Genomic DNA, 17,153 nt, shown 5'->3' on the forward strand with positions numbered 1-17,153 from the left:
CGAAGGTCGTCCCCTATGCTTAAGACATAGGCTCTACAGTATGCTATGCTGTGTACCGCACCTGAAGTGTGCTTTACCATGAGTCAGTCAAGGGGTACAAGAGTGATCCAAGAATGGATCACAGGACAGCGGTCAAAGTTATCCTTAGTAACTAGTGGACTAAGGAATTTTCTCAATTATGGAGGTGGTAAAAGAGTTCGTCGTAAAGGGTTACGTCGATGCAAGCTTAACACCTATCCGGATAGCTCTGAGTAGAGATACCGGATACGTATAATGGAGCAACAATTTAGAATAGCTCCAAGTAGAACAGTTATTTGGAATAGCTCCAAATAGAACGTGGTAGCTGCATCTAGGAGATGACATAGAGATTTGTAAAGCACACACGGATCTGAAAGGCTCAGACCCGTTGACTATAACCTCTCTCACAAGCATAACATGATCAAACCCAGAACTCATCGAGTGTTAATCACATGGTAAATGTGAACTAGATTATTGACTCTAGTAAACTCTTTGGGTGTTAGTCACATGGGGATGTGACCTTGAGTGTTAATCACATATCGATGTGAACTAGATTATTGACTCTAGTGCAAGTGGGAGACTGTTGGAAATATGCCCTAGAGGCAATAATAAATTGATTATTATTATATTTCCTTGTTCATGATAATCGTTTATTATCCATGCTAGAATTGTATTGATAGGAAACTCAGATACATGTGTGGATACATAGACAACACCATGTCCCTAGTAAGCCTCTAGTTGACTAGCTCGTTAATCAATAGATGGTTATGGTTTCCTGACCATGGACATTGGATGTCATTGATAACGGGATCACATCATTAGGAGAATGATGTGATGGACAAGACTCAATCCTAAGCCTAGCACAAGATCATGTAGTTCGTATGCTAAAGCTTTTCTAATGTCAAGTATCATTTCCTTAGACCATGAGATTGTGCAACTCCCGGATACCGTAGGAGTGCTTTGGGTGTGCCAAACGTCACAACGTAACTGGGTGGCTATAAAGGTACACTACGGGTATCTCTGAAAGTGTCTGTTGGGTTGGCACGAATCGAGATTGGGATTTTGTCACTCCGTGTAAACGGAGAGGTATCTCTGGGCCCACTCGGTAGGACATCATCATAATGTGCACAATGTGACCAAGGGGTTGATCACGGGATGATGTGTTACGGAACGAGTAAAGAGACTTGCCGGTAACGAGATTGAACAAGGTATCGGTATACCGACGATCGAATCTCGGGCAAGTACCATACAGCTAGACAAAGGGAATTGTATACGGGATTGATTGAGTCCTTGACATCGTGGTTCATCCGATGAGATCATCGTGGAACATGTGGGAGCCAACATGGGTATCTAGATCCCGCTGTTGGTTATTGACCAGAGAACATCTCGGTCATGACTACATGTCTCCCGAACCCGTAGGGTCTACACACTTAAGGTTCGATGACGCTAGGGTTATAAAGGAAGTTTGTATGTGGTTACCGAATGTTGTTCGGAGTCCCGGATGAGATCCCGGACGTCACGAGGAGTTCCGGAATGGTCCGGAGGCAAAGATTTATATATAGGAAGTCCTGTTTCGGCCATCGGGACAAGTTTCGGGGTCATCGGTATTGTACCGGGACCACCGGAAGGGTCCCGGGGGCCCACCGGGTGGGGCCACCTGCCCCGGGGGGGGGCACATGGGCTGTAGGGGGTGCGCCTTGGCCTACATGGGCCAAGGGCACCAGCCCCTAGAGGCCCATGCGCCAAGATATAGGAAAAAGGGGAGAGTCCTAAAGGGGGAAGGCACCTCCGAGGTGCCTTGGGGAGGATGGACTCCTTTCCCCCTCTTAGCCTCACCCCTTCCTTGGAGGAAGGGGCAAGGCTGCGCCTCCCCCCTCTCCCCTGCCCCTATATATAGTGGAGGGGAGGGAGGGCATCCATACCTGAGCCCTTGGCGCCTCCCTCCCTCCCGTGACACCTCCTCCTCTCAGGTAGGTGCTTGGCGAAGCCCTGCAGGATTGCCACGCTCCTCCATCACCACCACGCCGTTGTGCTGCTGCTGGATGGAGTCTTCCTCAACCTCTCCCTCTCTCCTTGCTGGATCAAGGCGTGGGAGACATCGTCGAGCTGTACGTGTGTTGAACGCGGAGGTGCCGTCCGTTCGGCACTAGGATCATCGGTGATCTGAATCACGACGAGTACGACTCCATCAACCCCGTTCACTTGAACGCTTCCGCTTAGCGATCTACAAGGGTATGTAGATGCACTCTCCTTCCCCTCGTTGCTAGTCTCTCCATAGATAGATCTTGGTGACACGTAGGAAAATTTTGAATTTCTGCTACGTTCCCCAACAAGCGGTACTACCGCTTAGGGCGGTACTACCGCTCCTACTACCGCCCTTAGTGCCGCAAAACCCGACACGAAAAACTTCGTTCGAGAATCGAGGCGGAAGTAGCCCAGACGCACAGCAGTACTACGGCCGAAAACCCCAAGTGGTACTACCGTTCGGAGAGCGGTACTACCACTTGGAGCGGTACTACCGCCCTGAGAGCGGTACTACCGCCGGGGAGCTTCGGCGGTACTACCGCTGTGGGTCGCGGTACTACCGCTGGGGTAGAGCAAAGCATAGCAAGGGGAAAACGGCAGCTCCAGAGAGGCGGAAGGAAAGACGACGGGTGTGATAAGGATGTGTACGTGTGATTCCACCCAAGTCTTACCAAAGCGGATCCCCTCTTGATAGTACAGTGACTCCTACGAAACTAGTCCACCAACAACGTTGTTGAGCTACACCGTCTTGAATTACAACACCGAGGGGAGGAAATCGTCTCGTGCCAATGGATGAATCTCTGAAAGAACTAAACGCACACGATTAGTCCGCACAAGCATTGTCATCAATCACCAAAACATATTGGGGATAAATATGCCCTTACACCAGGTTCGGACCGCGACGTGCGTAGTACCCTAGTCCCGCTTTGGTGTGTATTTGAGTGTTCTTGGAGTTCTTGAGCTAGCTACGATGCGTAACTTGCCAAGGGGTCCGAATCCCCCTCCAGTATGCCTCGGGCCTCCTTTTATAGTCAAGCGGATCGCCACAGTGGCACACAGGAGGTGGCATCGGTGCACAAGGCTAAGCTTATCGCTAGCCATTACGGGACAAGACGCATTTAATGCGCCCCTTAGGTGTCCCCCTCACTTTATCGAGGGCGGAAACTAACCCCTGTCCCATCCGTCGCCGCTCCACCCTGCCCCGACACGCGTCCAGGCCAGCGGGGCGCGTGGTGCCATGTAAGCTGGCAAGAAGCTGAGGTGGCGCGATGGTAGGGTCTTCACGAAGATTTGCATGCCACCACGTAGGCGTTGCTGAGTTGGCCTGGAGGCCTCCTGTTGACACGCAGGTGCCTGCCTAGCTGGTGGGCTGGCAGCTGCATGGGAATGATGGTGGCGTCTAGGCGGGCGAGGGCCTGGCTGTGGCCCCACGGATGCCCTCGGCAAGGGCCTTGCCGGTGCCTCGGCAAGGGTCTTGTCGTGGCGTTGTAGTCATCCCCGGCAAGGATCTTGCTGGAGGTCTTATAGATTTCCTCGGCAAGGATCTCGCCAAGTGTCGTCATCTTCTATTCTTTGTCTTCACAAAGATCTGCATGCCACCACAGAAGTGCTTCCCGAACCCTGGTCCCAATGAGGTTGACGGTGTTTGGGAACCTTGGGCTTAAAGGTGGCGTGTTCTGCGTGGGATTTGGGCAAGTTGCCCCGACAAGGTTCCTGACGGAGCTGTGGAGGCTGCCCAGGCAAGGGTCTTGCCGGGGAGAACCACCTTGCCTCCTTGCCCTTCTGGTCTTGGCGTTGCTCTGGCCGTTCTGCGGCTTTGACTCCTCCCTCTGCCCTGCTTAGTGTGGTCGTGGGCGCGGCTCAGACTGCCCGTGCACTTAGTAAGGGGTACAAAGAAGAGCCCCTACTTTAGTACACCGACACCTACCTCGTCTGACGGCCTTGTCAGCGGCAAAGGGAGTGGGGATTCATCCGTTCTGTTTTACTTTTCTTTATGTTTTTTCCCTCCAGCAGCATCGACGAGGTACTGGCAGCGATAACGTATTGGAAAGCTCTCTCTGGCCTCTCCTTACCTGATGACGGCCGATCTGGTATCAAAGAAAGCCTGTGAGAGTTTATCTCGTTCAATTTGTTGGTTCTCTTTGAATCTTGGGCATTGGCGTGTCAATCAAAGGGAGCAATTGAGGGGCTATTGGTGTGGCAACTTCAACATCTTCTTCCACGTGTGTTATGCGGTGTGTTATGGTTTCTCCAACTCTCTCGATCAGAGGTGATGGATTGCAAGCCTGTACTGCGTGAGATGATGTTCAACTAATGCTTATTCAAATCCATCGCGGTACTGGTGATGCTCCAGGGCCTGACAAAACGATCCAACGCAACACCAGTGATGCTCTGGTGGCCCGATGATGCTCCATTGTAACACCGGTGATGCTCCATCACAACAAGGGAGAGCCAGCGCTGCTCCATGGCAGTATGAAAAGTCCTTGAAGCAAGGTAATGCTACGAAACCTAGCCAAGCCCTTGGTTGCAGCACCCGCTCACTTGCAGCATCGTGTGCCATCATCCCAACTCCGGCCATCCTGCCCTCGCCAGCACCGCTGAATGTTGGCTCACATCGGTGTCGACGTGCTCACAATGGGGTTTTCCACCCTTCAAAAAGTAGTGGTGGTCTCGTGTGGTGTGGCAAGCATGTCGACTTCAATTCCCATTCCCTTGATGGTGTGGCGCGCACACACGGATGCACGCCGCACTCACGATAGACTTGATTTCCTGCACCCCTTCAATTTCTATTCCCTTGATCTAATCACCCCCAACCAAACAAGCTATGAGGGTATTGGTTTGATTGTTGTGAGATATCGATCGAGGGTCCTTACTGGATCCTTATATAGATGGCCAGAGGCTAGGGTTACATGCATGAGCCGAGTCAGCTAAGAGTAATCCTATGAAAACTACGCTATGTATAATAGTAATTCCTTGTCGATTTGTACATGGCAAATACAAGAATCATACGCTATGTAGGCAACAAAGTCCTTGCCATGTGCGCCAAGGTGGCGATGCGCCCTATATTGCAGAACGACTCTAAGGAGTAGGGTTGGGCCACCTCATGGTTGGTGGGCTTCTTTTGTCCTCCGTGGCAATATCTCGGGTTTAGAAGAAAAAAGGATGATTAGGGGCCTCTTTGATTTGCAGGAATTTCAAAATGCAGGAACAATAAAAGTACATAATTAGAGTGGCATGTTCACTTAAATCATATAGGATACCAAAGAGTGCTTGATGCCATAGGAAAATAAAGAAATTGTAAAAGATGGTTGGAGTAGATGTTCAGTTCTTTATGAAATGTAGGAGTAGTACAAATGATTTCTTAGACAAAATATCCTATAGGATCCAGTCCTACGAATCAAACAACCAACATAGAAAAAGTTCCTAAGGATTCGAATGCTCCAAAAATTCTACAAAATCTCCATGTTTCACAAAAATGTTGCAAGCAAGCCAAAAATGATCACTATTATATGTAGCGTGGAGTGGATTCGCATTCTTTGATGGAAAGTTGTACACATTGAGTGGATTTGGCCAGCTTTCGATATTTGAGTTGGACGAGACCTTCGTTATTATTTCATCCATCGAGAACATAATTGACTCTTTGGGTGATTTAGGTGGTTTCACGCCATGGCTAATTCGGCAAGCGACTATGTGTTTGAAGATAAAATCAGGCTATACTTGAGGTCTTTTTGACAGATTTCCACAGCAGCTCAGGTCAATGAAGAAGGGTCAGTGATTTGCGCGGCCATGCTCTCTTTCTTGGCTAACATGGCTCCTAGTCCCTGCCCACTGGAGAATGCAGTGTATACCAAGAAGATTGCTTCTACTTCATGTGTACTATCCCAGACCAAACTCTTCTGCTTCTTGACTCCGGTGTGTACAACATTACGAATGTGATGATCACACCATTGATATCAGGGACAGCAGCAGCACGGCTACAACATGTTGGGCGGTGGTGTCCGACAAGGGTTTCCCCTTCGGTAGCTATGTGATCAACCTAGCATGATTAGTTCTGTTTTCTTGGAAGTTGGAACATATTTACTCCCAACTTGCTGTGCTACAACTTTGGGATCAACCAGTTAGCCTAGATCTGCTTATCTTTATCTTAGTGATCTATGATTCTTAGTGTATAATCCTATATATGTATGTACCCCCTTTGGCTTGCTTGCAGAATTTGTGAAACCTAAAGAAAACAGTTTTGCTAAGTCTCAGTCGACTGAGACTTTGTTATGTCTCAATCGATACTATCTTCATTTGATTTTACACGGAGATTCGTACAAAAATTTATTTTTAGTTATTCTTGTTTCTTCTTACATACTACTCCCTCCGTCTAGGTGAGTAAGTCATCTTAGGTTGTGCACCGTGACCAAGGAGGAGAGAAAAACGAGAGACATTAATGTTTATTTGCTAATTAATAGCATTGCATGCAATGAACTAACCACTGCATGTCGTGCTTGGTAGTCTCAAGTCATTAAAAGCATGCACATCTCTCGTCTCTTATTGGTTGATATGTGAAGAAACAAGAATTGATGTAGAAGTTAATGCACCGCGCCTAAGTGTTTTGGGATTATTTGGTTTTCGTAAGATGACTTACACACCTAGACAGAAGGAGTATAACACTTGACCAAGACTTGGTTAAGTCTCGGTCGACTTCGACTGAGACCTAGCCATACCCAAAAAAGAACACCAAGATAGTCTATTGGCATCCCTAAAAAGAAGAGTCTAATTGACAAGAAAGAAAACAAAAGGCAGACAATAGCCCCCGCACAGTTTTTTTTAGAGAAGGAGGACTATCCCCGGCCTCTGCATAGCATCTAGACGACGCATGCAATCATTTTATTAATTATTCACAAAGACCTTACAAAGTAGTACATCAGTTTATCCGAAGCCACCATCTTAGCAACAACTGTCGCTATTTCTAACCACTTGATGAATGGGTGCCGATAGTCCAAACCTAATACGAAACAAACATCGCACCAAATGCTAACATCTAAAGCCGGAGGCCCCAACCGAGCCACATATTGAATTTGGGATACAAACCGGTCCAATGCACGCTCATGTGTCATTGCCGCCGTCTACACAGATAATGAGTTCTGATCTCAAAACGAGATAGCGATGTACACCGCGTGAAGCAGAATAAGTTCTGACATCAAAAGATGGAAGAAATAGGTAAGTACTCCCTCCATAAACAAATACTATAAGAGTGTTTACATCATTACTTTAGTGATCTTTACAAACGGAAACTCGTAGGCGTGGACGGGCTCGCCTGATCACGGAATCCGCAGCCATTCATTCGTCTCGGGATGGGACCAGTGGCATGTACAGTTCTGCCCATAAAGTAATCCGCAGCCACTGCATGTGACGCCGTCCGTTCAAACATAACGAAGTGGATGCCCTGTGCCGAGCTGTACCATCTTGGCACGTTACGTAGTAAATAGTGGCGCATATCTGTGTGATCCTTCTTCGTTAGGGCCGTCAATACGTATCTGTTTTTTCTTTTTTAAGTTTGGATCTGTGTTTTTTAAGGAGCCGACTCGCTCGCACCCTCACCTTCAGTGAAGTTCCCCACATCTGGTCAAAAGTCATCTGGCGCAAAGAAGTTTACACATGTGCAATCAGATGTGTACTCTATGTGTACTCTAAAAACTGTTCTCCCAGATTAGATTTCACAAATCATTCGTCGTACACTTCAACATAGGCATGGACACAACTGCGACAAATTTACAGTATGCCATAGACACTGGGCGTCCAGCTAATCACACACAACTGCTTCGTTAAGTCTAGTTGAATACTAGACTCCGTCCGGAAGTACTTGTCATCAAAATGAATAAAAAATGATGTATCTAGATGTATATAAGTTTTAGATACATCCATTTCTATCCATTTTGATGACAAGTATTTTCGGACGGAGGGAGTAATTATTATGGGCTGCTTCGTTCAGTCTAGTTGCATAATTATTATGGGAAAAACACCTACTCTTGGTTGTACACGGCTTGATGAACCCTCTGCAAGAAAAACATAAATCAAGGAGAGTCTATGGGTTTGGCTCAAGTAATTGACCCACCAGATGCACTTGGCACCACCTCCACTACAACTTTAGGGTTGCTGCAGGTATTCTTCCGATGTCTGTCAACGCCACAGTTCGAGCACTTTGCTTCCTTTCTTGGTATTTTCTGAACGTCCACCATAGGGGACAAGTACTGCTCTCGTGCCCTAGTTGCCGGAAGATATGCAAAATTGGGTGCGCTTGCTGGTACCGCCCAGCAAGGGGTCTGGCCGGACAGTTCTTGTCCATTGCTCTTTCCTTTCCTTGCTGCCTGGCTTGCTTGAAGGCGGACCCTCCAATCCAAGCCCATCTCGGACATCAGCTAATGGGATCAGTTTCTGCATTGCCAATTTCAGCAAACTGATTACTAGTTCATGTGTTGTTGTTTTTGCATCGCCGAGCTGCACAACCTCCAGGGTGTATGTTACAAGTTTGGATGTTACGGAGTTGTTAGATAGCTTATCTTTCTGCAGGTGCATCAAGTGGTCCAGAAGCACCTCTTCATGATGTGTTTAGCCGGTATCTCTGTGAAGCCTAGGAAGTCAAGCACTTGTGAACATCGCAGAGTCATGAGTATGTTTTTGCAGTACATCATAACCTTGGAAACTGAACTAAACAATTCTACCTTCACAGGATGACAATCCTATATGTTCAAATTTTCCACATTCGCATGCTATCTCCATACCCTGATTCAGCACTTGAACTTCATATACCACTCTGCCCCACTTTTCGTGCTTCTTTCGGTGGTATCTCCGAGCCAAATACTTCACACCTTTCTCGACCTCATCAACCTTGTATTGGCCTGCCTCATACAGAATCTCACCAAATTTCTCGAACATAGCAAGGGGTATTCATCTTGCAAGGTCAATACCTGCCTCATACAGAACATATCAAGGTCAATACCGGGGTCAATACCTGCCTCATACAGAACATTGCTTGCATGCAGCTCCAGTGGGGTATTCATCTTCATTACCGGGGTCGTCTAGTAAGATCAGAGACATCAATATAGTATCCGAACGTCAAACTCATAAAAACAGTTAATCTTCTGGCAAAAAAACTTATATTTGTCCACCTTTCTTCATAGTTCCCGCTTGCCTCACGATTGAATAACAGAGTCATGTACTGCTGAACAAACAGATGCATATGGCAGCTCACTGGCACATATGCTTTCAGCATATGATTAGCACTCTCACTCCATTGAGTGCGCGTCATCTTGGCACAAAATTTACCTTTGAAGGCTCTTCCCACTTCTTCCGACTTCGTACAACTGAGTCAAGTATGTGTTCTTCTGCAATTTGTACGCATCCATCAGGTCTGCTCATGCTTTCTCGAACTCGTCAACCGTCAGCATGCGATGACCTATCTTATGGAAATCATCTCTGAAATTGATTCTCTTTGTCTACGGAGGCCCAAGACACTCTTCCGTCTTCTTCAACACATGCAATTTGCATCACTGGTGTGTCACATCTTGCATGACTTTCTGTATTGCAGCCTCCATTTGCTCGACACTGGTCTGTATAGTTATATACAAAATTATTAATACATGTCAACCCGATACGATCAGCATAAAAACATTTCTGTAACAAGTGTGTAGAAAAAATTATATCAATGTCTTAGGCACACAGAAATAAAATGCATCAGCTGGAAGCTATGGCGTACCGAGCAACCACATACAATTTCCTGCATACACTTTCTTTTAGTTGTCACACTTGGTTCTGTATGTTCGATTTACTCTTCCCATACCTAATTCGAAAACAAATCTCCCAGGAAAACAAATTATATTAATCGTACGCCTCGCCAAATGAGTTGAACAAACTTCCAAGTTCAGGCGCAACCACTGTGTCACTCTTCGTCTCTGCGTATCCCTTGATTGTTTTCTTGAGGTACAAACTCTGCCGGCGCACGGCTGCCGCTCTGTAGGAGCCCATCCCACACACACACTCTGCATCAACGATGTCCCCCCGCATAGAAATTGATCACATAACTAAATCGTATTCGTGGAACCATTGTCTCAAGCAGCATTCTTTCAACCGCGCCCCGTCTACAACAGTACATTCATCTTAACAGGAACGCACTAAGCACACACACACTAATTACCTTTTGTGCAGCCCGGAGTCTCTGGGTCGTCTTTGCTAGTAGATTGTTCGGACTCTGCCGTCGAAGCCATTCAGCATATAGAGCTGAAGCAGCGTCCGCCATCAGCCACCTCGTGTACGATGCATTCGCCGGCTACTTCCACCAGATCTAGCACATGTCGATTGGGCGACGAGCACACAGTCTCATCCATCGCCAGAATCGGAACCTGACCAGCAGTTTTCCACGGAGGAGATCTATGAGACAGCACAGAAGGAGAAATCTACCATATGGGGGAGGGGGGATTGGGGGAAGCACACCTGTCGACGGGATCTGAGAGGAACTCGAAGCCGCCCCCATCCGCCGCCAAGATCGCCATGGGATCTGAGGTGCTTTTGGGTCAACACACTCGTCTGTCCAGCGTTTCCCGGCAATCGACGCCGTTGCGCATACCGGCGCAGGTACCTGAATCGATCAGGTACCAACGGTACACCATCCTCGACTCGTCACGGTGACGCCTAACTCCGTCGCCTCTACTGCAGGGACCCACACCAGTATTTCCATGAGCCATAATTGCCGTCTCCACCCGCCCTTGTACCATTGGTCTACAATAGCAGGAGCACGCGAGCTCGTCCACTCTTTCGCTGTTCTCTCTTTACAAAGGGATACAGAATTACGGATACAGAAGCGATTTCTTGGCACCTCCCGCAGCTCCACCAGCGCATCAACCGGTGAATCAACCGTTGCTGGAGAAGAAGCCGGTGAGATGAAGCTGACGCTTGGATCTCCAAGTACATAGCCTGGTCTCAACTGATGAAAGAAAAGCCACCGAAGAAAGCGGGATTGAACCAACCACCAGATCCGCAAGAAAAACAACTGACTAAATTGGAGCGGACTCGTCCTCAGATCGATCTCTCTGTTTAAAGAGGACGTATCCCGCACGTATCACACGACGATGGCCGTGTCATCAAGCTCGTCTCTCCGGTGCCCATGGCCGGACCTCCAGCCGGAGCTGTTGGGCGTCGTGCTCTCGCGGCTGCCGTCGCACACCGACCGCGTCCTCCTCGCCGCCGTCTGCCGCGCATGGCGCTCCAACGCGCGGCTGCTGCGCCCGCTTCCCCCGCTGCTCCCGTGGATTGCCCTCTGCGATGGCACCTTCCTCAGCCTCCCCGACTGCGCCGTCCACCGCCTGCCCGCCGCGGACGACGGCGTCTCCATCCGAGCCTCCACCGGCAGCAGGCTCTTCCTCGTGCACGGCGACGGCAGGTGCTCGCTGATGAAACCTTCCCCCTCTGCGACGACCCCTGTCCCCGAGGCTGCCTTCTGGTTCCAGGGAAAGCCCGTCGTCCGGAAGGTGGTGGCGTCCGATCACCTCATCGCCGCTCTGGTGGAGTCAACAAATTCCACGACCGCGAGAGTCATCATCTCTACTCGTGGGCAGCCATGGCACATCACGAGGTGCTCCACGATGGAGTGGGCGGAGCCTGAAGGCGGCTTCGTCAGCGACATTGCCATCTTCAAAGGAAAGATCTACGCCCTCCTCACCACAAATGTGGAGCGATATCGTCAGCATGAACTTTGTATCCTGGACGACGGCCACGAGCAGACAACCATCCACGGTACCCTAGTAGGGCGGGAGGCATGGTATGATCCTAACTTGACCGGCTTCTACTTGCAGCGGAACTACCTTGTCGTCTCCGGTGATAGGCTGCTGATGGTCGAACAAAGGATCAGCGAGCCGTGGCCGAGAGACTGGGGACCTTTGAAGCTGACACGACACTTCAAGGTATTGGAAGCAACGGACCTGAGCAGCAGCGGCTGTGCACACTGGACCGAAGTCGATACATTGATGGGGCGCGCGCTCTTCGTCAGCCAAGGGTGCTCCGAGTCCCTCCCTGCCAGTGCCGGAGGTCAATCTAGCGGCACCGGAGTTGAAGAAGATTGCATCTACTTTCTAAACGAGAAGAAAGGATCTAGTCAGCCTGGTTTGGCCTTTCTTAACTTAAAGCCGGGCAGGCCCTTCGTTTCAAAAATAAACAGGGGAAATTGTGAGAATGCCTTTCAAGACTCTGGGGTGTACAACATGAGAGACCGGACAGTGATGCCATTGCTGTCGGAGACGGTAGTGGCGTCCACAGCCGGCGAAGGTCCATGGTCTCCTACTTGGCTTTTTCCAGAGCCTTGAGTTAAGCTAGTTACGCTGTATTATTAGTTACTAGGATTTTTCTTAGATGTTGCAGTATGTATTGCTTCCATCTCCTTTTTACTTTCGCAATACCAATTAGACACTTTTAAAGTTCTATAAAGCATATGCTCGAGACTGTGAAGTGTGAACAAATCATCTCTTGTGTGTGTGTGGTATAGGAATATCTGGAATTTAATTCAAAATGAGAAGCTGCGGATCAGCACAAGCTGGGTGCAGAGCTTGTGCACAAGCAGACCCACATAAGCAAGGTATGTCAAAACTCCTAGACAATGGGCATTGCGGTTTTAAGGAAAAAAGAATACAAACTGCAAAGGTTTTTCTTTATAGCAAGAAATAGTTTTTCCTACTACATGTAATATATTACAAGAAAAATGCAAAAGGTTCAAAACTATCAAATGATTTGATCGTGACATACTGAGCTAAATAGAAACCTAATGGACGGAACTCCGGATATTTATTGGTAGTTAAGGGGGGCCAATTGAAAAAATTTAGTGGGGTTTTACTTAATGGGCTGTGTCATCAAATCCATTGAGTTCATATTTGATATGTTTGCACAGATGGTTAACTGCAATGTCTAAATTCATGAAGGATCAAGATGAACTTTGATAGTTTCTGTCAGAACCGGCGGCCAGTTTGAAATTCCAGCATCTATCAGATCAACCTACATAATCAAATACCGTAAAAACAAACAATAATCAGTGTTGAGTTTGAGATTCCTAACCTTATGCGATATTATTATTGCTAACCATAAAACTTACCTTACAGGCTTACACATCTTACTCAAACTAAATCTTTTAATGTGGACTGTAGTGGAAGATATGAGTTACACTAATAAGATTGAATGCGGATATAATGTATGATTAAATTGCCAGGATGATGTTCCCCCCAAAAAAAATGCCAGGATGATGTCATCTTAGTTTGCTAAAAAAAAGAACACATATTAATTTGCAACTTTGCGTCATATAAGATGTGCTCATTACCAAACACAAGGGATACTAATGTGCAGAGAACCAAGCAATTAATATCGATCTTTACTTCTGATGAAACAGAGAACTGCAAAGCGTGTTGTATTTGCATGTGATGCTGAAATGTGATACAGAAGCTTTTTCTCTCAAACATGAGCTCCTAGAAGATGTTAATCTGATATCCAGGTAAGGAGATTAATGATTAGATTAATTCACATGCTACTTTTGTGAATTTTTATTTACAGTGACCAAAAGTACTACCTCAATTACACAAAGGAACCAAGCAATTCTGGTTCACAATCAATTCTATTTCACTTTTGCTTACAGAAATTTGATCTGTGTTACTGTTGATCTTTTTGTTCAGTAACTAAAAAATTAGGCAGATTATATAATTAGAGCAGAGATTGTTCTCTGAACTGAAACAAACACCGAAACTACATTGATAGAGGTAAACAAGAAGAGCAATCCAATTTGAGATTTCTTACATGTGTTGTCTTGTTCCTCTATTCACCCGATATTGTCCCAGAAGCACTATCCCACACCTCAACAGACCGCTTATCGACTCTAGCCAATGCCATTCTGCCGCCTCCGAAGGCCCAGCTCACGATCTTGTCCATCTCCTCACCGTCGGCAGTAACCACCGATGGCCCGTTCCCTACCCAATTCCTCCTCATCACCTTCTTCTCCCCAGGCTCTGATGTAATTTCCACCTGTGTCCACACCTCAACATATGCGCCACGTGCCACAAACACCCAATTGCGGTAACACTCAATTCTACAACCATTCCCATCCTTTCTGCGAGATGCTGTGGCAGCTCCCGCCCTTTGTCGGTCTCCGATGCACACCCAAGGATCAACACTGATGCCATCACCACTAAGTCTCCTCAAGTCGGCCATGAAAACCTCACCGGAGGCAGCCCCCACCTTAAACAATGCCGACAGCGAGTCTGATGCAGCAACATCTGCAAAGCAGTCGTCCTCCCTCACCTCCCACACCGGCACCGTCGAGCTTGCCCGGACGTCCCACAGGCGTATGTCACCCACCATTCCGGCCGGCCCGGAGTGTGATCCGGCCGCAAGCAAGAGACTGTGGCCAGCAAGCCAGCCGAGCTTGGTAGGTGGTATTGCTGCCTCAACGTCCGCACCGAACACCTCCTTCCGCCCGATTTCCACCACAGGTGACAGCGAATTCAGATCGAACGCCACCACGGCGCTCGAATTCCGTCGCGCTGACTCGAAGCTGGCAAAGAGCCAGTGTGACGCCGTTTCTGAGGCCGCTGTTGCGGCCATAGACAGCACGGAAGAAGAAGGCGAGTCTGGCCAATATAGAGCCTCTGAAGCTGTGGCAGGGGCGTCGCCCGGGAACCGGCAGAGCTGGACGCCGGGAAAGTCGCGGGCGCCAGCCAGGGCGACGGCGGGGGACACCGCGACGAGCGAGTCGATGGTGGGGAGCGGCGTTAGGACGCTGGTGCGGGAGGCGAGCGCGGCGTCAAAGCTAGTGACGACCCCGCCGTGCGCGGCAACGAGGGAGGCCGCGTGCGGGGAGGGGGATATGGCCACTGCGGAGGGAGCGACGCGGCCGGTCAGGGGGAGGAGGGCGGTGGGGCGCAGAGACAGTGGGGAGAAGGCGGACGCGGGGGAGAGGGAGGAGAGGAGGAGGCCGTCGAGTGAGAAGTGCCGAGCCTCGGCGAGGAGAGCGGGGGAGGGAGGAGGGGACGCGAGGCGGCCATTGCGGAGGAAGGAGAGGATGGCGGCGAACAGGCGAGGGTCGCGGTCGAGTAAGTGTGGCGCGTCGGCGGGCGATGGGCCAAGGGAGGCCAGAGGGGAGGAAGCGCCTGCGCGGGAGAGGGTCGCTGTGGTGGTCTGGAAGAGCTCGCCGCCGACGTTGAGGGTGACGACGGAGGAGGACGCGGTGGCGGAAGCCATGGGTGGGGAATTCTCGGTACCAGCGGTGTTGACTTCGACTGACATATTTTCTACTCGCATTTTCATTTGGGCCGGAACATTTAGTGGGCTGGATGGTCGCGTCATTTGTCTATCATTCTGAAATTTCTCTATTTCTTTTCTGCTAGCGAGCATACCTAACTTGTCGCCGCTGCTACCGGCGCCGCAAGGGAATATTTGGTCCCCTCGCCTATCGCTACCATCTTGGCGCTGAGAGATGGGGCAACTTCGCATCTTCAAGAGTTGTATATTCTTTGTCATCGTTTAGTAATCATCGTATTTTGTGAGAATAAATTTACTTTTTTTATGGTGCCTTGAGGTTAGAAAGTTTTTTGTCCTTGCAGATTTCATTATTCAGATCTGATGAGTTGATGTTGGTGTGTCAAAAAAAATATTGGTTTGATTTTTTGTGAAATTGAAATCTCTTTATCGGCATCATGATGAAGATATTGTGATCCAACGGCCTGCACTTCTAGGAGATTATCCATGGCCCAAGTACGTTCCTCGATCGAGGCTTCTTCTATCTGTTTGGATGGACGGCTCAAGGTGCTTTCAAAAACCATTATTGATAATGTTTGTGCGGGTGAAAAAATGATAACACCTTTGCTCCGGTCTAATTGTAGCCTCTTTACCGAAATCTTTGGAGTATTTTTTCTAGCTGAAATTGATGCAACAAAAAAGGTGTTTCCAAAAGAATTTATTGCAATTCTTAGTCATAAGAGTTACTTTGTATTGTCTTGAATCTTACATCAAAATCAATGTATTTGTAATTGTTATGAGTATGATGACTCAAACTACAGGTGTTTCTAAAAAAAACTTGTTGAGATCGAACTCACCTTTCCTTTTCTCGAAAAAAAAATTGTCCGAGCCCCAAGATAAAAATAGTAACACTCCCTATGAAAACAATAGTGACCGAGAATGTCTTATCTTTGTTTATAAAGGGAGTAGTATTTTAGAATTTGAGTTAAATATCTAATCCAATATGGTCTTCTCCCATGGCTCGGACCCGGTCGCCTAAATGCAGCTACCACTATATTTCAAAACTGACATTTTTTTAACTCTTGAGGAAAGCAAGAAAAATCACACTCACTGGATCCATCCTGATATGATTATTTGATTTGAACGTTTCCTTAAGAACAAGCACACACACTAAATACTAAAAAGCCCTAAGCTACTGTTCTTGAGAAATGGACGGCCCTCCCCATCTGGAGCTACACACACGAGTTCGTTCAGTTTTCTCCCGGATTTTTGAACTCATGCAACACGCAGGCGCCATGAGAGCTATTTCTCGCCTATTGCTTTCTCCTTGATTTTCATATACTAGCAGAACGTAGGTGTTGTCGGGGCTATTTCTCACCTATTTCTAGAGCTACCATAACGGGGCTCGTGCTTTTTAAAAATCGGCCCGTCAAAACGGTTTCGAAAGATTATGTAGACCAGTTCATAGCAGTTTTGGAACCTTTCAACAAGGGTTTTCTCTGTGTTTCTTTTGTCAGTATTTCCGGTCTTCTTCTTTTTCTTTCTTTTTTAAATTTCTGTGTCGGTTTTCACCTGTTTTCTTTTGGTTTCGTTTTTCTATGTTTGTTGTTGGTTTTTATTCTTATTTTTACTTTTATATTTTTTTAATACATGCCTATTTTTTCATACACATTGCACATATTTTGTATAAATTAATAATTTTCTTATATAATTTTAACATTTTATAAATAGATCATTAACATTTTTTTTAGATTCAAGTTTTGATGTCTATGTTTTTCGTACATATTTTACATTTTCGTGTACATTCAAAACATTTCTTAAACATCTTTAACATTTTTAAAATACATTATTAACAATTT

The 17,153-nt window shown here is 47.5% G+C and overlaps 2 protein-coding genes across 4 annotated transcripts; one reads left to right on the forward strand and one right to left on the reverse strand.

The window, feature by feature from the left end:
* Positions 1–7,679: 7,679 nt before the first annotated feature.
* Positions 7,680–15,599, reverse strand: LOC119337654 (BTB/POZ domain-containing protein At5g41330-like). 3 transcript variants are annotated; one of them, XR_005163446.1, is made up of 3 exons: positions 10,522–10,659; positions 10,226–10,430; positions 7,691–9,641 (listed from the first exon to the last, which is right to left on the reverse strand). XR_005163446.1 is itself a non-coding variant. In XM_037609819.1 (2 exons), the coding sequence occupies exon 1, from the start codon at positions 15,574–15,576 to the stop codon at positions 13,876–13,878; it is 1,701 nt and encodes a 566-aa protein (XP_037465716.1). In that variant the 5' UTR covers positions 15,577–15,599; the 3' UTR covers positions 7,680–9,641; positions 13,858–13,875. The 3 variants fall into 3 exon arrangements, 2 of the variants coding, with proteins under 2 accessions (XP_037465716.1, XP_037465715.1); XM_037609819.1 differs by lacking the exons at positions 10,226–10,430; positions 10,522–10,659 and adding an exon at positions 13,858–15,599 and having other exon boundaries at positions 7,680–9,641; XM_037609818.1 differs by lacking the exons at positions 7,691–9,641; positions 10,226–10,430; positions 10,522–10,659 and adding exons at positions 12,649–13,068; positions 13,858–15,599.
* LOC119337655 lies at positions 11,128–15,750 on the forward strand. Its single transcript, XM_037609821.1, has 3 exons — positions 11,128–12,655; positions 13,457–13,558; positions 15,444–15,750. Exon 1 carries the CDS (start codon positions 11,157–11,159, stop codon positions 12,384–12,386), a length of 1,230 nt encoding a protein of 409 aa, XP_037465718.1. The 5' UTR covers positions 11,128–11,156; the 3' UTR covers positions 12,387–12,655; positions 13,457–13,558; positions 15,444–15,750.
* Positions 15,751–17,153: the final 1,403 nt, after the last annotated feature.

This window comes from Triticum dicoccoides, chromosome 7B (assembly GCF_002162155.2).
Source record: "Triticum dicoccoides isolate Atlit2015 ecotype Zavitan chromosome 7B, WEW_v2.0, whole genome shotgun sequence".
Classification (NCBI taxonomy): Eukaryota; Viridiplantae; Streptophyta; class Magnoliopsida; order Poales; family Poaceae; genus Triticum; species Triticum dicoccoides.